The following is a 21,715-nucleotide window of genomic DNA, read 5'->3' on the forward strand; positions in this document are numbered from 1 at the left end:
GATAATCTTGGCTGAGATGAGCCGAAGCAAACAAAAAGCCGATGAGATAACCTGTGCGTACAACCCGACAAGTGCCGCCATGCATTCTAGCAAGTGGCAGTGTGGACACGTAATAGCAATAGTCTACTATTATAGACCATTTCATCATCTGTGTGGCGTAGAGCTAAATATAGACACAGATTAGGGGCCCTACGAAAGCTACTACAGTATACAAAGGACACCTGGATGTTGTCACGCGGCTACTCGTAGGAATTAATTTTTGCTATCTTTTTTTTTCAATTTAGAGCTCATATTTCTTGAGACTCTACTGCGATATAACAAAGATAATGAAGCTTTTCATAGACGTGCAGGTGTTATGTCTGGCTAGTGGGAAAGCTGGGACGGTTTGTAGATATCTCGAATAGATGATCGAGCAAAGCCTGAGCGTTCTGTTGACAGAAACCTTGGAATGAATATTGGCGTTACCACAAATAAGTACCAATCATCAAATTCTCGAAAACATTGTTCAAAGGCATGGCACGGGTAGTATAATCACACTTGCGTCATGCCAGAAGCGCTCAATTATATTGATGCCTATCGTGCTCTCGCTACCTATCATACTAAGCAGTTTTTGGAATCAAATAGACTACTTAGACCATATGCAAAATAATGAAGCTGAAACAAGAAAGCGGGAAGGAGCCATGGATTGGAATAGGGGCATCGAACCAGGAAAGAACAGAGGTATTGGGCCAAGTAGGGTACAGAAGGAAGGAGCAATCCCATGGAGTGCTTCTCTTGGCAAACTTGGTGCCAAATCGCCATTTTCATCCTTCATCTCCTTCCCATTGACCAACTGATTGACATTATTTCGATTATATGGCACTTCAACTTCTGATCTCTCTTTACCGATATCTGCTCGATGGTCAAATTGGCAGACAACTGGCCTGCCTCAGACACTTTCATGAAATAAACAGGGGCAACGAGATGAGAACTTCCATCCTAGCCTGATTGATCGTGACAAAACCGTTGTAGAGTTAAAGTCCACATAACAGAGAACATAAAGTGGAATAAGAGGTCACTTTTTCCTGCTGATCATCCGATGACTTCCAAGTCAACTATCTCAAACTTCCGATCAGGCAGAAAGACAAGCTGGAATGACAGATTGAATAGAAGCTAACTATATGGCAATAGAGGAGTGAAGATATCCCGAGCTGAGCAAGCCCAGGAAGCTCGCCGCCCAACTAGGATGTTCAAACGGACCGTTACAATCAACAAATTCAGCCCTGCCGTTACACCTTTTATCAAACAGATAATAAAAGCATGCCCATCCTTCCCGATGGGCAACAAGAATGAAAAATATCCTCAAGCGGAGAATGGACTGGGCGATGGCAAAGAATACAAAGGGCGAAGCATGGCGCTTCGCTTCTTTCGGGGATAGAAAAACGTCGTTGTCAATTTCACAACCCCGAGTTGCGCATTTTTATCGTGACGCCTCGATCAAAGCTCTACCATACTACATCCAGGACCATTAGCTACCTGTTACTTGGACCAATATCTGCCCCAAATCCCAGAGGCGCTATACCATTCGGATCGGACTGTGCCCAGCTCGGGATCTACGGACCTTGTGAGCAAGGAACTACGAACGTCGATCATTGGGACGGACAGGGCTCACGGACACGCGAAAACTCAAAGGTGTATTCCAAGCTGGCGAATTTTCGCGTCCACTACCAGAATGCCCACTCGAATTGTTACAAATTCCGCGCCAGGAAGCTACCTACGACCCTTCAAGCAGAACGTGACAGCGGGTTGGCATGGCTCGTGCTCAAAACTTGAAGTAAAAGTTGCTCCGTCTCTCGGAGAAATCCCCAAAATCTTGCTGCGTTGGTCCGGAGTAGCTCGGATTTGGTAACTCCGAGACAGTGCTTCTATCATCTAGTATTAGTGTCCGGTAAAACACTAGATTTGATTTCGGAGAATTTACAGCCCGGGGGTCATTCAAAGTTTAAATACCCAGAAGTGAGCTCGAAAGTTTGTTCATGTTTTTTCGAAGCTATTCAAAGTTATCATGTACAATACTAGTATGGCGGATGATAATCCAACGGAACATATGGTTCAAATTGTCACCTTGGTGTTCAGGCATCCGCCCAGGGACCCGTTCTGTATCTAGTTGTTGCTCCAACCTCTCCCTTCCTGAATGCTTGGTATTTTTGTCGAATGCTACCTAGATGTTGCCTGGTCCATTTCGCCCGCGCTCTAAGGCAAACCTGTCATTAGGAACCTTAAAAGCTACCAATAAACGTACTCAGCTAGGTACCAGGGGATATATGAAAAGCGAATTGATATTCCTATGAAATCTGTATTGCGATAATACCTTAGGCCATAAAACATGTGCCTAAGTTCGGTAAATACTACCGAGCTGGTTGCCGCTATGGGGGGGGGGGGGGCGTCGTTATGGTAGACTAAGGCACTATTTAGACGCAACGGGCCCAGTGGAAAAAACCGCCCGTAACCCCTATGTCCCAAAATCAGAAGAATTTCCCATACAAATTTAGGCCAGCCGGATATTCTGAGCTTCTTGACATTGCAATTTCGCCGCCCTGCAGCCCCCTTCAATGTTGCTATTCCGCCTCGATAAATTGCTCAATCTCATGAACTCAGGGCGTTGAAAATGCAAATGGATGGCACGTGATGCTTATTTACATTTCTTTCTAACCAGCTCCCACACGTCTATCTCCAGTACTGGTCATCTACACTGCCTCTGAAACCGATACTGATACCCTGCCCTGCTCTGAAGCTACAGGGCTCTTCACACGATCAAATGGGACCCCCGATCCCGCTAGACCCACATCGCCAAGAGATGACTGACCTCATTCGGCATGGATCTACCACCAACGAGGTTCGACGTGTTTTGCTCGATAGACACAACGTGTCTGTAAGTGCCGCCACAATCAAGCGATACATCACTACTTGTGGCGATATTCGGCTTGAAAATCCATGCGCAGAGGACCTTGATCAGCTCGTTTCCGAGCTCTCCTGTCAACTGAACTCAAAAGAAATCCTGAGGGTTCTCGAGAGAGGGTATGGAATCAAAATTTCGACTCGAATTCTTTGCTCAATTCGCAAACGCCTTAGTATTCGACTCCGTATGAATGACCCAGTTGAACGTTTGCAACGGAGCATCGAGCTCAATTCCATATTGGCGGTTGAAAACGAGATAGGGCATATTGCGGGCTTTGGGGACCGCTTGGTTTATACCCATCTCAAAAATAAAGGGCACCATTATACACGTGCTCAGGTTGCTAAGGCTATTTGTGAAATCAATCCTGAAGGTGTTGAATGTTGGAGGAATATTTTCAAGGAAAGCAACAAAGAGACTAGTAATACAAATAATATACTGGATTTAATGATACTTGCCTCGGCCAATATAAATTGTAGGTATTAAGGGACCTGACCTGAATCCCTTCGCTCAACCACATAAAAAATTGGAACTTGAAGTCCTCAAAAGTCGTCATACCCGTGATAGCCATGTTGAGGCGGGGGTAGTGGTCAATTCTCGGAAGCTGCAGTTTCAACGGTCAAAATCATACCGGGCGATCCGGTGAATTGTGGAGATGTCAATGGTGGTTTCGCTTCATCCCGGCTGAACTTGGCGTCCTATGGGCACTTAGTCTACCTAGTAGATTTGCCAAAGCCAAGCCAAAGCGAACAGTGATTTCTTTTGTCTGTCTTGTAGTATTGAAGATATGGCGGCGGGTCTGAAAATATTCACTGGAATTGACAATACCTCTTTGTATCTCTTTCTATTTGTACTGTTTTCTTCTCGAAATTTGGCACCCTAAATTTGATTGCGATGACTACACTCCTCCCTTTTGTATTTTCTTAAAATTGAGCACTTATATTTTGCTTAACCTATTTCACCAACGTCTTAGGCAGGCTAAAAGATCAAAATGCTGATTAAAATTTGAGCCGGGTATTAGAAAACGGACAAAGTAACTATAACGATTTGAGACTTCTGATGAACTAGCAAATATGAAAGAGTAAATGGGACATGAATAATTCATTCTTGATCCGCTGACTAGCAGGCACTGCTCACTCATTGCCACTATTTGAGCATGAGGTCCCCTATACTGGTACACATTCCAAAATAGAGTTATACCGAGCGGAGTATGTGTGTATACCCACAATCTTGAGACCTGCCTTTTCCATGAGGGTGTGCCATTGTTCAGTAGTACGTTCTAATGATGCAAGAGAAGACATCATAGTCATATCGACCTGGGTTGCATGCCAATGGACCCCAGAATTCGGCAAAACCATGTCGTCGATAAGAATTGACGAGTCCGGTCCCAGTGCGGAAATGGTATTCTTCAGTATTATCAGTGCTTTCTCATCGTCCCAATCGTGCATAATACTACGGAAGTAGTAGAATCGAGCTCCTATTCATTTTTGATTAGTATCCAAGTTCGGGATCTCACAGAAAGCCTCATGGCAGGAAATTTGAGTCCGCTTACCTTTCACCACTTGAGGTTGGAAAAAGTCAAAAGCGATAGTCTTCACACCTTCGCATGGTATGGCACTTGCGAGAACAATCTCCAAATCCTCAACAATTATGTCGTTCTGGATTTCGGGCAGTCGCGCTTTCAGTGCCACACTTTGGTGACCGATGTTTCCACCAACATCCACAAATAAGGCTTGATCTGGGTTCAAATTCTTGGACTTTTCTTCGATCGGGAATACATCGAACCATCGACGCATTCCACGCTGTTCCGCTTCCATGAACTTGTTGAAGTGGAGAATCAGCTCCGGCTGTGTCTGCGCCCAAACGAATGCTGGTTGGTCGGTGTTAAAGGCCTTTTGCAAAGGCGTGTTGACGGAACTCGTAATGTCTTGATATTTGTTTTCCGCCAAAAAGTTTGGAAGCGCAAAGATTGGAGGAGCAATAATGTTTACACTAATAAAATCAATAACTAGGCCACAGAAAAACCTGAAATTCGAGTCCAAGGAGCTTTGTGAAATGAGAACTTACTTGTGGTATATGGCACTAGCGATACCTTCATCACTCAGAGACCTAGTGATATTGTTATCAGTGAATTCGTTGTCTCCAGTCTCCTTTATTGTGCCGACCGATGCGAGATAGCGGAGAACACGGGCTATAATCTCAAGATTAGCAATATGCTTCAAATTCTGCGCCACTGTTCATTAAGATCGCTTGGTTGGTGAATAAAAGTCTCACATAAAAGATTTGGTGCTGCATTTGTCTGGACGGCCAGGTCATCTGAAGTGAGCGGATGATCACTTTCGGCGAGGATTTTGAAGATGTTTAAGTCTAGTCCGACTCGAACGAGGGCAGGTTGAAGATGCTGTGTTCACAGGTCAGGAATGTATCTTAAGAGCCACCTTTCTACATACCAGATATGAAATCCTTTGCATCGTATCCTGGGGCGTTTCGAGAGACAAGGCTAGATCGCGAAGCCCATCAAGAATCTTCCTTCGACTAGCTTCGTCTGCATCTTGAGCTAGCGATTTGATCTGAGTGATTATACTATCCATGTTTGATGTATCCGATGAACTAGTATCGTGAAATGAGAAGTTTGATTTTAAAAAGGTTACGAAGGAACTTGAACTTGAACTTGCAAGAAATACCGAAATTCTGAGTGGGGTGGATACTGTGTATTTATACTTGATGAGACAGGAGTGATTATACGAGCATGACCAGCCTTGGAACTTGTCGGAGAATCTAAGATTACTAGATAGGTACTAGCTTCATCTCGGTAAAAGATCTGACGCCCAGTAAATCGTAATTATTAAGGAACAAGTCATCCGCGTTGAAGCTCATTGGATACCTAAGTAGGTAGTAATCAGCTTGGTAAATCTGACCATTCTCCTATTTTGAGGTTCTCTGACAGTCTATTTGCCTTCGAGCCTTTCCCGGAGAGAATAGTAAGCACTAAACTTGGAATGAATTGACACCAATTTTTGATAGTGCAGGTCTTGCTGACATTCACCTCAGCCGTAGCATTAGACTTCTAAATGGATTCAAGCCAAGTGCCCGAACCTAAATTTCGCAAAGCGGGGAATTGAGTGCGTATGTGGAGCTTTGGCATAGCTATGCACTGGGGGATTATTGCCGCATGGTCCCAGAGTTGCGTTTGTGCTAACGGTGAGATTTGTGGCGCATCGGATGAGCGAGAAGGCGTCGCCACAACATCACGGAGGTGATTGGTGGGCGATGGCTCTGCGGTAACTTTTACCGAGGAGCTGGCCGAGGAAATGAACGTATAGAATTTGCGAAGGCGGAAATTTATTTCTTTCTTTTCGACTAAATGTAGTTATATCTACGCGATTTTGTACCAAAATCTTCAAGTTCGAGGTAGTAAATTTTGGCAGATTCCAACGAGCCACCAATCTTTAGTGTCGTGCGAGAGACGTACACTGAGCAGCACCTTACACGAGCGGGGTCTGCCTTGGAAAGGGACCAACCGCGAAAGCAGGATAATCATTTGTCCATTCTCCCCCAAAGGAAGGAGTTATGCATCCTGACACCTATGCCGGCTTTCGACTAGAACCCAAAGGGCCCCACCGGCGAGTGGGCTATGGCGACAAAGGAACGAGCGGACATCCGCGCAGTTACGGCAGCTCTACAATTCCGACGCTGGCCATGGGTGGAAGACTGCATCAGCCTAGTTATCGCAACGAATTCACAGTACGTGATTGATGGAATCACAACCCGGGTGGTCGGCTGTTTGAAGAACGAATGGACGAACGACATGGGTGACACAGTTGAGAACCAGGACCTATGGAAGCATCTACTCAAATAACTGGAGGGTGCCTGGATTGCCAACGGGATGCGTTTTAAGCTCTGGTGCACATCACCAGAGCGAAATTATAATATAGCGAATAGTGCTACGAAAGATGCACTGAGTGCTGACTCTGCCCGCCGCTCCTACTGTGTGTAGATAGTCTCGCTTCCTCCCATAGTTATCCATCCATGTCGATCCGATCCACCATGCTTGAGTAGAGAACTAGAAGGGAGTGGTGATTTGGTCATGATCATACTGTCTGCTCATCTTTATTAGAGGCTTCAATAATTCTGGAATGTGCAAAATATCCAATGTCTTCATAATGGCGTATCTTTCGTACTCCGATGGATGAAGTGCGGTTTCTCCAATCTATTTACACCTCTAACCCATATTGCAGGACCTACGGGTCGATGTAATTCCAAGTCTGACGGCGGATAGCCGGAGCCAGATGCCTGCCTACTCGACACTCATCACAATCTCAAGATACCGTGCTCAATGATGATGTGGAACAGCAAAAGCCACAAGGCTACGAGGATATGCGCGCCGTGGTTATGGTCGATAATTGGGTTTTTTACCTCTACAGTACTGTTCTGAAATTTGTCATAGCAACTCGCTTTGAAAACATCACAACAGCAGTCGAAGAGATCAAACCCCTATAGGTGGCTGCAAGCAGCTTGTCGGAATCTCTGTAGCGATGTTTCCAAAACATATAATGATACAATGATCATACGACATGCTTCACGCATACGCGATTCGATGCGGCAAGATCGAGTCCTGCAGGCATGAAGCATTTCCTCAACCTGGACACCGGCCTTTGCAAAGGGCACGCATGGTTCCCTCGTTATTGACGTTAATCAGACTAACACAGCGACCGATAGATTTGGCTTTGTCCAGTATTACAGTTTCGAATGGCTGTTTCAGAGTTCATTCTCGATTCCCCAGTCGATTTTCATCCACCCAATCTTGATGCGTTTCATGACCGCGCATAATGAATGATCTTTTCAGAATAAGATACCTCTGCTCTGGGCTTCCTTCGCTTCATGGAAGTATTCGGATCCATGGCATAATAATATCTGCCACACAGTCAGAATGGGATTCTGTTCTATCGGCAACCAGAACGGTTTGAAGTTGCAATGTACACCATGCCGGTATCGAAAATCGCCAGTTTACATTAGCACAATATCATCAAATTACCATCTTTATTTTAGTACTAGCAAAATAAAATGTTTCATTAAATTAATTGTACCACCACAGTAAATTTGTCAGAAGAGGGCAAAGCATGTATTTACGCATAAATGCATGCTAGGTACGTGTCTCAACCAAGAATCCTAAATCTTAGGTATATCACTCTTTATGGAACGTTCTAGAAAGGGCCTACGAGAAAGAAACTAAAGACAAGTTATTAGGAAAAAAAACTCCCCATAAATTATACAGTATCGAATATTTCGTAGATCTTGAGCAGCACCCACGGCTTGCTGAACTTGTAAACTATCGAGCAAGAATATCAACAGCAGAATTTAGACAGCTTGACTCTGACTTCGGATCTCTTTCACTTTCTCGTCCTCTTCAGCTCCATCTAAGGCAGCCAATTGGTAGTCTTTAAATTTCCTTACGGGGACTCCCTCATGGAAAAGTCGATCCACCTCCTCAAGGGATTTTCCTTGGCAGTCCGGCACACATAGGTACGTAAAGACACACGCGCATACTGCAATACTTCCAAAGATAAATCCAACCTTGGAATGCAGACCTGCATAACTGTCGTCTAGTAGATAGGGTATCGAGAATGTCACCGCGAAATTGATCCCGATGTTTGTCAAAGAAGACACACGCTGAGAGTGATCACGAAGCGACAAAGCTGGTAGCTCCGTGATTACCACATATGTGAGAGGTCCCCAGCCCAGACCGAACCCAGCTCCAAAGATGGCCATCATAGCTGCTATCGCGGTGCTTTCAGACAAGGTGACCGGACTTGCTACTCCCAGGCCGCCCATTGTAAATAGCGCCACGGCTTGGATGCCTGCACCTGCGATGAAAAGCTTTCGCCGACCGATTTTGTCACTCAAGAGGTTCGAAATGAGACATGCTGCCGTGGTAATACAGCTTGTGATGATTGCGAAGTTGTAAGGGTTGACTGTGCCGAGCGATTTGACGAATATCGCACCGTACTGACTTGAAAAGGCCTGGCCGGTGGCTTGCTGGAAGAAGCTAATAGCGATAACAATCAGGGTACGCTTTAAGTTTGTCTTGTCGAACAACTCCTTAAAATGACCCTGTTCCGGCTCGATGGCAAGTCCAATCTTCAACGAGGCCAATTCATCTGCGATTGCTTCGTTTGTCATCGTTCCCTGGCGGAGGCGTTTCAGGGACTTCTCAGCTTCATCAGGGCGATTTTGGAGGAGGAGCCAGCGAGGGGACTTGGAAATAGCTATTAGTATTGCATCTCCATTTTAGTTCGGGGGGAAGTTACCTCTGGGATTAACCAAACCAAAGACAGAATCACGCAAGGGATGACGTAGAAGAGACCGAATGGTATTCTCCAGGATTTGTTACCCTCCAAGGTACTAGTTCCTCTGCAAATGCTGTTGATAACAATTCCTCCCAGCTATTGATCAATTAATTTCGGCTTCCCGGTTCACATTATGTTTGATACTCACGCCGATGGCCAGTTGATAGGTTCCAACTACAAATCCGCGGACTGGAGCTGGTACAACTTCCGACTGGTAGACAGGTACAACTGATAGCTCCATTCCGACATAAACGTCTAGATTTTAATTAGAAATATACCGAAGGATCATATTAGGCCGAAGGCATACATACAGTTCAAGATTCGTGCCGCGAGAATCTGACCCTTGGTCTGAGAGGTCACTGTAATTGTGGCCGTAACAAGAGCATAGCAGCTCATAGAAAATATGCAAAGGCGACGCCCATATCGCCGACTGAGAAAGCTTCCGACTAACAAGCCTGTGAATATCCGTCAGCTTCTTTCCAATTACCTCGAAGTTCATATCATTCACCCACCAAACGCAAAGCCGATATAGTTCAGACTATTCAGCAGCGACAGATAATAAGCCGGGATGGCATATTTTCCTGTTTTGGAGTTGTAGTCACCGAATTGTTTCGTGAAAGCAGTCATGGACTGCGTCGTTGCGAAAGCCTGATTATCGAATCCATAGTTCAGCTGGGAGATGGCAACCAACGTGCACGACAACGCCAACGTTCGATTAAAATGCTTCGTAATCGCCAATACCGACATGATGATTTCAAAAGGCCGCATGCTTTGTTGACTCATTGTAGATCGGGGCGACCCCTGGCTTTTGAGAGCAACATTTCATCGTCGTTTCGTGAAGCTGGTCCTGGTGACTCCATCTCCTCAAGCGGAGTCTATATGGCGAATGACCGACTACCGTAGCCACAGTACGGCTATCGGTGACCGAGAGCCGTCTATCCTCCTAGTAGGATTTTTTAGTGTCAAGTCGACGCGAAAACGCGGGGAACCGTGTCGACAAGAACCTCATGTGTTGTGGAGACATCGTTTGTGTGGGGCCAATAAGCGGTACTTGGGATTCCGTCATAAATCAGGACCATGTTCTCATCAGTCTGGCCATAATCCTTCAGCAGAGGGGTTTGGGCATATTCTTGGATTGTTGGAATGATGGTGATAACTCGCGACAAAATGGTAGAGGATGCGGTGAAGAAGCAAACTTGTTTGCAGTGTAGAAAGCGGAAGGTAATGTCCAATGGTGCACTCCAATATTAACAATTGCCAACGTCTGTTTCAGGTCCGCTGTGACGGAAACGCATCAGGTTGTTCTAATTGTAACAGACTCAACTTTGCTTGTACATTTGTGGCTTCGCAGGATATACCAAGCAATACTTCCAATCACACCGCGCAAGGCGCAAATGAACACCCCCCTGTAGGAACGGCAACGGCAACGACAACGGCACCAAGCTCGCGAAATAAATACACGATTGGTGGAATGGAAAGGCGTCGTGGACTCAAAGCTTGTCGATCATGTCGCACCTCAAAATCGCGTTGTAGTGGCGGCTGGCCGAAATGTCGCCATTGTGAGCAACGAGGCTTAGAGTGTCAGTATCTACCAAGCAAACGAAGAAGATGCGTGATAGACTCGGGACAAGTGCAGCCATTCTACCCAGCCAAAGTTCCTCCGCGACATATGCCCTCAGATAGCTGCTTACCAACAGTTGGATATGTCCCTGACATACCTCAGCTCGTTGAAGATCAAAATGGACAGCCACGACCAATCAGGCATTTGGCAAAAGCAAATCCGAACTTGAATTTGAGCTTGGATATGAGTCTGGACCTACCAGGAAACAAAATCTTCCTCGAATCCCACGTCAACGCCTACCTCGAATATATCAACCCCAACCCGGCGTACAGCTTCGTTCACAAACCTTCCTTCCTCCGAAACTTCCATCGCAATAAGCTCGATTCACTGTTACTTCGTTGTGTCTGCGGAATTGCCTCGCGGTTCCTCCAAAGAAGCAACCCGCGCCATGAGTATGTGTCTGAATGGTTGAAGGAGGTCGAGGGGCAGATGTGGCCGAGGATGGCGGAAATGAAAATAGAGAATCTTCAAATTCTCTTGCTTCTCATTTGCTGGTACTCACTGGACCGGAAGATTTCAAGTATGTGGACATCTTCATCCATGGCTGCACGGATCGCCTACGGAATGCGTTTAAACCGCGAGACTACCGACCCAATGCCTTTCATCTCAAAAGAGGTTCGACGTCGCATTATGTGGTCTATTTTCATGCTGGACAAATTCTACGCCGGGGGTTTTGCAGAATTCACCCTTTGCCACGCGAGCACAATGCATCTCAATTTACCATGCGAGGAAAGAAATTTCGAACTAGACATTCCCACCGCGACTTCAATCTTGACGCCAGCTTCTCCCTCGGAGACTTATGAGTCAGGGATAGGATTGATGGGTCATATGTCTAGACTTGTCAAGATAAGACACGAAGTTCTGGAGTGAGTTAACACAACCAGATCGGCATGTTTGCGAGCTAATGATCGAGTACTTCTATAGGGTCACAAAGCAAATTATCGCTGCCAAAGCAAGTCCATACGCAGCGAAAAGCGGTATCCAAGCCCTCGACACGAACCTACTTGATTTCATCAACTCCCTACCCACCCATCTCGAAAATAACAAACGCAACCTACTATCCCGAGCCTACACGAGTGAGCTAACGGGCTACATAACCTTACATTCCCTCTGGATCCAATGTCACTGCGACTTATACAGGATGATGATTCCGGGGATTCGTGAGTCGGTGCCAGAGCTCATTCAGCATGATGTTCCCTTCGACTATGCAGACGAGTGCAGGGAACGGTGCCTACGATATGCAATCGATATGTGCAGATTTTGGTCCGAGACATTGCACGAGTGCGATATTTCCAGGATCACAGACCAGTCACTCGGTATCTATGCCTACCAATGTGCAAATATACTCGTCAGATTGTGGGATTTGGATACAGATAGTTCCTACGGGACCATCTGATGATTCTTTCAAAATTCTTGGAGAGGCTGACCGAGATTTATCAAGTTGTTGCGGAAATTGTATGCCCCCCCTCTCTTCAAAATCTTGCACGCCATATCTTGCTGCATTACTAAATGCAATCCTAGCAACTCGAGATAAATGGCTTTATAGAGAGCCTTGATGTTGTGATGAATTTCCACGCGACACGAAGCAACGAAATTTTCTCTCAGTCGCTTACTGAAACTTGGAGGTCATCTCTCAAGCAGCAAAGTAACCAGGAAGGACAGACGACGTCCAAGTTTTCACTATTGGAGTTCTTGCAGAACCAGAACAGGTCTGGCGGGCTGGAGGAACACCCCGATACAGTCGGGCCTTCGGACGGAGATACGGCCAATCCAGATATTCGAGTGGATGAGGGCCTCCGCTTGGATGCCGACATACCTCCGGTTGAACAAAGCGAACAGCTGAGCAACGATTTCTGGTCGACATCTCTCAACATGGATTTCGATAGCTATGATACACGTGTGGATCCTTTCTGTCGGATCTTCGATGACTGGGCCTTAGTTGGGCCATAGATAGGCACGGCAAACGATAGAGACACTAAGTCGACGCCTTATGTTCAAATGTTCACCTCTGGGTGGTTTTTATTCAGGACTCTGGACACAATAGTCTTATACAAACTTGTAATATCCATTTTTCCATTATCACTAGTATGAGCGCGAGCCTGAACTCAAAATTGCAGCGTAGGAATTTTAAAACCCAGTAAAACACTGGCAGCCGCATCCCCTGCTGAGGCTTGGAAATGCATATCAGAGCGTTTGTCCCATTTCACAGGCTTTTTTAGCCTACGCTCCTATATCTAGGTACTTTTAGCTGAGATAATTTCTCATCCAGATCCACGCACAACTGGGCACATTTCTTCTGTGGTCACCTCTCTTGTTGCCTTCAAATTGATTCAGGGAAATGCGATTCCAAAGGATTCCAAATCAGTTTCGCTAACTCCTTCAATCCCGGTGGAACTGTCATTGTACATCATATTTCGTATTTTATATATGGCAGTGTCAGTTAGTCGTCGTCGTAGAACTTGTGATTGTTGTTGCCTCAAGCACGAAATTGTCCACCGTTTGTAGATAGATTGACCATCTACCCTCAACCAATATCACAACTTTCCCCCAGTCATCATATTCTCACAGAACTGAGATCAATCGAATAACTCCTCCAACTTCATCTTCTCAAGCCGACCGACTCATTGATTGCAAGCCAAGTTTACGTCTACAAAAGCAAGATGGGCCTCTTCCACTCTATTCTTGATTGGGGCTTTGGCAGATTGGAGAAGAAGCCAACTCCTTCTACTTCCTCCCGGTCCGCTGAATCTATTGTTACCGGAATCCTGAACGCCAGGAATCGTACTCTGCTTAACGAGAAGCAGATCAAGGAAATCGCCACCAATTGCTGGTCCGAAGCCATCGCCAAGGGGCTATTCTTCGCGGTCTAGAGAACGCAATCAGAACCGGTGCGGAGATGGCGCAAGTTGCGGCTGATACCGCCGCCCAAATCAGAGATGCTGCTGCTGACTTTGCAACTGAGCATCTTGTTGATGCTACACTCACTGCATTGGGTATTCTGGCACTGTTGACTCCATGTGCGCTTGAAATAATCGGACTCGGGGATTTGGGTCCAATTGAGGGCTCATTTGCGGCGGCTTGGCAGAGACAATATGCCGGTTACGTTCCGAAGAAGGCTTTGTTCGGTTATTTTCAAAGGCTGGGAATGAAATGGCACTGGAGTATTTGAATGAGAATCAGTGGCACGGTGCTAATATTGCTATTCATCTAGGTAGAGAGGTGCTTTCTGAAATAACTTGGAACTTGAACTTGAACGTAAAGACTTGCTACTAAGGAATAAGGGTTACCTCAGCCGTTTTCAACTTTGGAAGGTGGTGCTTGAGTGGCAGCCTTTGCCTCGTAAACCTCGTTCTCCGTCAATCTAATGGCGACTACTCTGTCTACTCACTGTTTCCAAGTCACAATGCTCTCCAATCAGGGAGCAATCGCTGTGCGTTCGCACCAGTCGCAAGTACTGCTGTGATCTCTTCTGTTGAATATGTCTCAGGCGATACCCGTTGACGTTACAGATACGGTGAACTAATACTTGTGACCGAAGGGGGTCCCCTCATAGGTGAAATTAATCAAGGACGTGATTGTGCCACAAACGAATTGTAACCTAGTTCAATAAATCTGTTTAACCCGAATCTCATTGCCATACACCTTCTCGTTCACCTTTGACAAAAAGCAAAACATTATAAAGACCATATCAATGCATGATAACCATATCTTTATTTTCAAGGCATCCCTTGGCACACCTGCTCCAATTCCTGAATGAATTTTTCCGGAATGCAATGGAGAAATAAGTATTCTTCTCCCGTAGAGGCATAGTTGGCATACGGTGGAATCGCTTCGTTAGCCAGATTCAACCATACCATCACGCTCTTGCGAAATGCCGTGGTAGCTTTGCGTCTGCGTCGTCGTCCGTCATGATATTGGTATGGAATCGAAATTTGGTACACACGAACATTGGTATGTCCCGCCGCTACTCGCCGCCGGGCTTCATTGTAAACCCACTCTTTGTTCCTCGAAGTTGAAATGAATGGCGACGGAAAGCAGCACTTCCAGTCCAGATGCCTTAACAACGACTCCCTGATGATCATCTCGTCTCTCTCGGTTCGAGGATTCATAGGGACCCATGTCTGCGACTCTGCTACTATCCCTTGCGTATTCTCAAAGCGTGCTCGTGATTCATCATCTTCACAGCGATAGTAGCGATGAAATCGTTCAGCTCGCCGAGGCATCCTTGAATATCGATAGAAAGAGTGAGAAAATGTTCTATTAACTCAAACAAAGATGGATGTATGCCGCACAGAAAGTCCTGCGGAGATAACTGAGAAAGAGAACTTGCTGACCCGCACAAAGGATACAAGGCATATATATGTAAAATATGGGCAAAATGACAAACTGGAAAGGAACACTGCCACGTCTAAGCCAACAGGACGCGGCGTGCACTATATTTGCTATACACGAAAAAGGCGCGTGGTCACGGGGCAACAGCGCGCAGGAAACGCCCAGCTGTGTATGGGTAACAGAGCTTTGAGTGGACCACGTATCCCCGCTGCAGGTAGTGCATACAACCAGCCAATTTTGCAGCCAATAGGTGCTGCGACAGTTGTGAACCCGCCCATCATGTGCCCATTATTTCCTTATAAGGTAATATTTCTCTTCATGCATTGTGCCTATCTGGGTATGGTAAGAGCAGAGATACTTACAGTGTTCAGCCACCCAACGATCATGGACGTGATCTCCCCGGGCTGTTAGGAATAGCGACTTGTGTGGGAACCCGCCCGTGACTCGACCGAACACAATAGATAAGTACCTATTAAGAGACCACACGCAGTAAGTTGTTTCTTTGTATAAAAGGGAATCCCCATAGACACAGAAATATCCAGGGGGTATTTCAACCTAACTGGCCGCTTACAAAATATTTTACAGTTCGCGAGCGTCTATCACCCAGTTGATACGGTCCGCCCAAACGATATCTGATCACCCAACTACCTACTTTCAATCCAATTTAGACCGCCAAAGGGTACGACTTCGAAGTTGATTAATAAATTTAAATATGGTCATTTGATTGGATGATACAGAAAGTCATACTAATTCTTGATGAAATAGCTCTTCTTCCTACAAACCCTCTTCAACTCCGGCAAGACCTCCCGCTTGAAATATGGCCACAAGCACAAGAGAGCCTTCAAATCATCACGTCCTCAAAAATTCGCTTCATGCGTTCAACAGGGCTAGAGTGGACTATCCAGGTCAATTTGGAGACCATTTGTGAGCGATTATCGCGAGCGTATCAAATCTTCAGTAGGCAAATTGAGTTCCCGATATTCTGTTCGAGCTGATCGACGAGATGGGGCGAATTCGGTCGCAGCATTTGCTATTTTTTAAGCAGACGAAAAGAGGGTAATTGCTGCATACGAATTGATATTATAATTTCGCCGCTGTTCTAACCGCTTCATACTATCAGCAGTTTTTAGTGTACCAAGATCTGATGATTCTTGGCCACTGGTTGATGACGACGGCCTTGCTCCAGTCTTGACCCAGCCCTTTAGGGTAAGGGCCTTCCACATGATTATCCAAGGATATTATAGATCACTTACATAGATCTAGCTATCGGATAAAATGATCCAAAAGATCCGATCAAGAAATATCAAGATTTTGGGTACTAAGGGGGGGGAAGTAACGTATCAACTCGTCCCCCACCCCCCGTGCCAAGTCTTTTTTATCATGGTGCCCGGGGAATAGCCATAATTACCCTGTCTTCAAATGACGCTCGCTATTTTGATTCGTCACCCAACGACCAATCATACGTCGTCCAGCCCTTAAAGTATGATTCATTACTATTGGTATAATCAATTCGAATTCCAAATAAGCAGATTACAATTATTGTAGAAAAAGCTCCAGGTGTGTGTCCTCTCCAACCTAATTACATTTCCAACCACCATGGAGCAAGTCACTGCTGGAGCGTCTGAACTTGAAATAGCCTGCCCTGCTCTTCATGCCTATGCCGAGGCTTTCGACGACATTGTCTCCTATATCCATCAAATTCGCATAGAACCGCTTTCCGGTACCGAAATCGATGTTACGAAATCCTTCGCTGGTCCTTTTACCAGTGGCGGCTTGCTGGTAATTCTACTGGAGCCGCTCCACGGACATCGCTGGCATGACGGGTCCCACGTTGTCATATCAAATTGTCCATCACTAAGCGCGTTGGATGAGGGACTTCGAGTCATTTCAAATGGCACATTGAGCATATTGCACTGTGTTTCGCTCCTTGATCTGAGACCGTTCATATGCCTGTCGCAAAACAGTCGCCTTACAGACCGCGAGCGTGAGAAGTTATACTATTTGGTCATAAACGCGATTGAGGCGAAGAAGCCAGACGTTATCTTATGCATGGGTAAGGTGAGCATTGCAGCATAGTTAGTGCGGATGGTAACATCAGCTTATAATACCGAAGGAACCCAAAAGTACACTATTGGAACGTGGGGCCCAGTTCTCGGATGAATTTAAGAAACACGCCGAGTGGGTCTATGCGATGCATCCAAGCCACTCAGTTAATTACAACTCGGGTGATATCATCTTGCGCACGCAGCTCCTCAATTCTATCGCTGAATCCTGTTACAAGTTACACGCGAAGAACCCCAAACTGGTCCCCGCCCCTACAGGCTGTAGTGATCCTTATGGGCACTTGAGACTGATGCCATTCAGCGAGAGCCCGCGGAATACGCGATGGGTCGAAATCCTTCTCCAAAGCCTTATCGTTCTCTGTCTCCGTCCACGTCACCAACTTCCGGCCGCGACTCTCGATAAGAATGCCTACTACAAACTCTTAAGCTGGCACGAAGACTATTTTGTACACATACTTGAAAATCGAGACGTCAAAGACGACCAAGCAACGAAGATTGCAGCCCATCTAATTCCTTTATTCAGGCGCTTGAACACGAGCGTGAGAACGACATCCTGGTATCTACAGACCTATGATGCAAATTGGGGGAATATCGCAGACGTCCTTAGCGACGGCCTTGCAATCCTTGAAGATGTCTGTGGTTTGCTTGATAATAACCACTTTCATGGAACCTATGGGAATGATGAAAACGCGGAGTCACTCGCTACGGACCGCAGCAGCGATATACTTTCACGCGGTAAGTGCATTACTATTCGCATCGCAGCCTTGGTTGATGGTTCCCCGCGACTTGAGAGAAACATGCGATGGATAAAAATTGCCAGTCGGGGGGTGGAAGCATGAACAATGGGGTCGGAAGGATCCATAAACCTTGAGGGGTTTAACCGCTTGTGGTGGAAATATTAGCTGCGCCTTACATCGGAACTGGATGCACTCGTGAGGGTCCATGAATCGGAACTGGCTGTGGCAACGAAATAAGGCTGGAATTTACGGCTGTATCCGTCTTCTGGTCATCTGGTCAGGGCATACTGGGGTTTAATAGACTGAGACTCGTCCTAATCTTTCCCACCGCGAGAACACATATCCGAAAGTGCACTCAAAGCCACCGATCGAAATTCCAATCTTCTCAAACAACAAGTTAATCTTTTGAAATCTGGTCTTGTCGATCCTGCGTGGTTACACGTATCGGACACTCAGGTGTCTTCATTCCCGACAGCCGATCCATCTTCGCTCCAATGTGAACATTGCACAGAATTTTCGAGTGCTAGGCTGCTCAAGTATATTTCACTCTCTTAAAATTAAATCTGTTCCTTCTTGAAACCCTCTTGACCACGGAAAAAACAAGCACATCGAAACAAATACACGTCCCATAAGGTGTCCCATGAATGGGTGGGATGATACACAAACACCTGAAGCGAAAAAGGATTCATCGTCTAGTGGATTTATGAGTACTGTCCTTGTGAATTGTGTGAACATTCTGCAACAAGGGCATGATTGCCTTTGCAACAGGATATATACAGCGTCATATCAGAATCAAGCACCGACTAGAAGAGTCTGGACTTCAATCCCCGGGAGCATTCAAATTTTGATTGGACGTGTCTGTATATGTGAAGCTTTAGATCGGATATTTGATATAGGATTATTCCACTACTCAGTACGGAGTAAAACTACTCTGTAGTTTTTTGACCGCTTTGGTGCTTTAAAATTACAACTTTTGAACGTGGCACTGGCCAGGTGGAACGAGTGAGACAGTGATCGATTGGTAAAAAAAAACCTACCTGTTGTGATCCGACAATCAGGCACCTGGCACCCATACGCACACAAATAGTCACTGTGTGACTACGTAGAAACTATCAGAACAAAGTTAAGTGGGTCGGTCTCGAGACATTCGTATAACAATTTACTATAGACATATTTCATTACCGACATTCATGAATCGCTAACTAACCCTGGGAACCCGAAGAGACCTACAGGTCTGCAATCTCGCAAAATCCTCAAAGCAAAGATCATTTGGTATAAACATCCATCATCCATCATCAGCCGGGGCCTCCGCCTTACTTCTTGCGGGGGCTCATAAGCAGGTTAAACTCCAAGGGCTTGACACTGAAAGCACCATTCGAAGTCAACTTGTAGTTCTTATCCGCAAACTCAAACGAGCACTCCTTGATAATGCTAGCCAGAGTGAAGAAAGACCACTGCCAGGCCCAGGTCTTGCCGTAGCATTCACGCTTTCCGTTACCGAATCCCTTCTTCGCAGCCGCGGGGAGGTTATCCCACTTCTCGCCGAGAACGCGCTCGGGCTTGAACTCCTCTGCATCCTCGCCAAAGACAGCCGGGTCGCGGTTGACAGCGTTCAGGATCGCAATCATAGGCTGGTTGTGCGGGATTTGGTACTCGCCGCCGGCGAGCATGATGGGAGCCTTGCTTTCTGAAGGGATGGGCTCGATGTTGAAACCGGGTGCGGTAGCGGATAGACGGATTGATTCGCGCAGACAGGCCTCGACGTAGTGGAGCTGCTTTAGTTGGTCGAGTTGGATTTCGCTGCTGTCACCGACAATGCTGTCGATCTCCTCGCAGGCCTTCTTGTTGGCCTCGGGGTTCTTGATCAAGTAGTACAGTGCGTAGGAGAGGAGGTTGGCGGCGGTTGCGGCACCGATGTACATGGAGATGATCTCGTCGATCACCTGGGAGTCCTTGAGCTTCTCGCCGGATTCGGGATCAGTGTTGTTGAGCATGGCATCCAGCAAATCCTTGCGGACCTGGTCGGGGTTATCGTGGCGGCTCTTCATGATCTCCGCGCAGTATGAGCGCATGTGCTTGATCTGGCCGGAGTACTTGCTCTGGTAGAGGAGGTTGAGGAGCTTGGGGCGAGTGGGACGCTTCATCGCCTCCATAGTAGCGCCCTCGAAGGCATCAACCATACCGAGGGTCTTCTTTGCGTCCTTATCCATGGCATAGTAGCGCTGGTTGAAGAAGCATTTGTTGCAAGATGCCACCAGGATCGCATCCAGATCCCGAGATGCGAGGACCTTCTGCTTCTGGCTGGAAGACCACTTCTTGGTCAGGTCTGGAACAACCTCCATCATATCCTTGTAAACCTGGTCTGTGGCTTGTTGGGTGACGTAGGGCGCCATGATGCGATGGGCGATTCCCCAGCTCGACTCTTCATCGTAGGCAGTAAACAGACTGTCATGCACCGCATCCCGAATAGCGACGACAGGACCGGTCACGCACTTGCGGAAGCGCTTCTGGTCGCAAATTTCCTCGAGAAGAGCGACGCTACCGACGAAAACGATTTGGTGGCCGAGGGCATTGATCTTGAAGATGGGGCCTATGGATGGGATAGATTGGTTAGCTTTGGACCACCCTAGGTAAGCTCGATTGCTAAGGGTAGAGCTCCGCGCTCTCTCAGTCACTCACCATATTGCTTGGACAGCTTGATCAGCGAGTTCCAGGTCTCGTTAGGGTTGACATCAAAGATATTACCCAGCAGCGGCACACCGGGGGGGTCCAGGAATCTCGGTCGACATGACGGGTAGTTGGATATCACAATAGTATACAGTTAAAACACAACAGGAAAGCGAAGAAAATGCAAGAAAATCGAGAGCTCTGCACGGGAGGGGCGGGGGAACCTGTTCTAAAGCCAAACAGAGTCCTCAGCTTTCACACCAATCTCCAGCTGGGACTCCGATCGACAGATCTCACGGGTGGCCGTCATTGGACGCCCGCGGGGATGGCGCCTGTCGAGACTCCATCGTTCACGACAATTTTGGACTAGCTGACAAGATCGGCACGATCGCGATGTAATAGCGCAGATTGGCGGTCGCTGATCGCACTGGGATTGGCAATTCATCAGGCTTTCTGGAGCAAATCTGGCGGAGACCCAGCGCACTACAGCCCGTAGTGCAACCACCGGGAAGCAATGGGGTTTATCCCAATTGTCAGCGTGTGATGCAGACAAACTCTGCATCGGCTCCACGTAGCTTGACCGCTCGTCTTGCTCCCTGCGTCATGCTGGTTAGCGTTTTTTTGTTGTTACGCAGAGTGGCAGACCGGGAAGCAAATCGGAATGAGCAACTCCTCAACGAATAAGTACCTGGAAGCTCTGACGTGAGTAATCCAGCATCTTCAGCCGTCTTGATTGGCACGGACTCATCAACTTGGTGGCTGTCATAGCGGGTCTGTGGTTGATGGGGCTTGACATCATCTTGATGGCCCACAAGAGGGCCTTCAGGGGGGGTCCCAGCCCCAGCCTCCTTCAGGGCCATACCGTGCGCAATCCAATCCTGCAGGGATCGCAAAGAATCTCAAGATCATCTCGATCATGACCAATGCGTACCCTTATCCGCCGATCCCCGCCGACTGTGTGGATAGCTTCAAACCGGGTCTTCCCTGCCTCGATTGTTCAACCTGGTAGCCAG

At 46.8% G+C, this 21,715-nt stretch overlaps 10 protein-coding genes across 10 annotated transcripts; 6 read left to right on the top strand and 4 right to left on the bottom strand.

Annotated features, from left to right (window-relative positions):
• Positions 1-4,101: 4,101 nt before the first annotated feature.
• N7533_000425 (uncharacterized protein) lies at positions 4,102-5,526 on the bottom strand (the record flags this gene model as incomplete). Its single annotated transcript, XM_057097075.1, has 5 exons — positions 4,102-4,412; positions 4,488-4,927; positions 5,003-5,126; positions 5,210-5,336; positions 5,386-5,526. The coding sequence occupies 5 exons, from the start codon at positions 5,524-5,526 to the stop codon at positions 4,102-4,104; spliced, it is 1,143 nt and encodes a 380-aa protein (XP_056965568.1).
• Positions 5,527-6,569: 1,043 nt separating this feature from the next.
• N7533_000426 (uncharacterized protein) lies at positions 6,570-6,794 on the top strand (the record flags this gene model as incomplete). The annotated part of the gene is made up of 1 exon (XM_057097076.1): positions 6,570-6,794. One exon carries the CDS (start codon positions 6,570-6,572, stop codon positions 6,792-6,794), a length of 225 nt encoding a protein of 74 aa, XP_056965569.1.
• Positions 6,795-8,293: 1,499 nt separating this feature from the next.
• On the bottom strand, positions 8,294-10,029 carry N7533_000427 (uncharacterized protein; the record flags this gene model as incomplete). Its single annotated transcript, XM_057097077.1, has 5 exons — positions 8,294-9,190; positions 9,244-9,378; positions 9,431-9,537; positions 9,594-9,737; positions 9,795-10,029. The coding sequence occupies 5 exons, from the start codon at positions 10,027-10,029 to the stop codon at positions 8,294-8,296; spliced, it is 1,518 nt and encodes a 505-aa protein (XP_056965570.1).
• Positions 10,030-10,772: 743 nt separating this feature from the next.
• N7533_000428 (uncharacterized protein) lies at positions 10,773-11,047 on the bottom strand (the record flags this gene model as incomplete). The annotated part of the gene is made up of 2 exons (XM_057097078.1): positions 10,773-10,965; positions 11,001-11,047. 2 exons carry the CDS (start codon positions 11,045-11,047, stop codon positions 10,773-10,775), a joined length of 240 nt encoding a protein of 79 aa, XP_056965571.1.
• Positions 11,048-11,086: 39 nt separating this feature from the next.
• On the top strand, positions 11,087-11,773 carry N7533_000429 (fungal specific transcription factor domain-containing protein; the record flags this gene model as incomplete). Its single annotated transcript, XM_057097079.1, has 1 exon — positions 11,087-11,773. The coding sequence occupies one exon, from the start codon at positions 11,087-11,089 to the stop codon at positions 11,771-11,773; it is 687 nt and encodes a 228-aa protein (XP_056965572.1).
• A 693-nt stretch (positions 11,774-12,466) lies between these two features.
• On the top strand, positions 12,467-12,853 carry N7533_000430 (uncharacterized protein; the record flags this gene model as incomplete). Its single annotated transcript, XM_057097080.1, has 1 exon — positions 12,467-12,853. One exon carries the CDS (start codon positions 12,467-12,469, stop codon positions 12,851-12,853), a length of 387 nt encoding a protein of 128 aa, XP_056965573.1.
• A 710-nt stretch (positions 12,854-13,563) lies between these two features.
• Positions 13,564-13,773, top strand: N7533_000431 (uncharacterized protein; the record flags this gene model as incomplete). Its single annotated transcript, XM_057097081.1, has 1 exon — positions 13,564-13,773. One exon carries the CDS (start codon positions 13,564-13,566, stop codon positions 13,771-13,773), a length of 210 nt encoding a protein of 69 aa, XP_056965574.1.
• Positions 13,774-13,799: 26 nt separating this feature from the next.
• Positions 13,800-14,072, top strand: N7533_000432 (uncharacterized protein; the record flags this gene model as incomplete). The annotated part of the gene is made up of 1 exon (XM_057097082.1): positions 13,800-14,072. One exon carries the CDS (start codon positions 13,800-13,802, stop codon positions 14,070-14,072), a length of 273 nt encoding a protein of 90 aa, XP_056965575.1.
• A 2,759-nt stretch (positions 14,073-16,831) lies between these two features.
• Positions 16,832-18,137, top strand: N7533_000433 (uncharacterized protein; the record flags this gene model as incomplete). The annotated part of the gene is made up of 2 exons (XM_057097083.1): positions 16,832-17,293; positions 17,349-18,137. The coding sequence occupies 2 exons, from the start codon at positions 16,832-16,834 to the stop codon at positions 18,135-18,137; spliced, it is 1,251 nt and encodes a 416-aa protein (XP_056965576.1).
• Positions 18,138-19,348: 1,211 nt separating this feature from the next.
• Positions 19,349-21,562, bottom strand: N7533_000434 (Cytochrome P450; the record flags this gene model as incomplete). Its single annotated transcript, XM_057097084.1, has 3 exons — positions 19,349-20,625; positions 20,715-20,812; positions 21,405-21,562. 3 exons carry the CDS (start codon positions 21,560-21,562, stop codon positions 19,349-19,351), a joined length of 1,533 nt encoding a protein of 510 aa, XP_056965577.1.
• Positions 21,563-21,715: the final 153 nt, after the last annotated feature.

This window comes from Penicillium manginii (genome assembly GCF_028828005.1).
Source record: "Penicillium manginii strain IBT 31320 chromosome Unknown utg000001l:1.0-3466041.0:1.0-3467806.0, whole genome shotgun sequence".
NCBI lineage: Eukaryota > Fungi > Ascomycota > Eurotiomycetes > Eurotiales > Aspergillaceae > Penicillium > Penicillium manginii.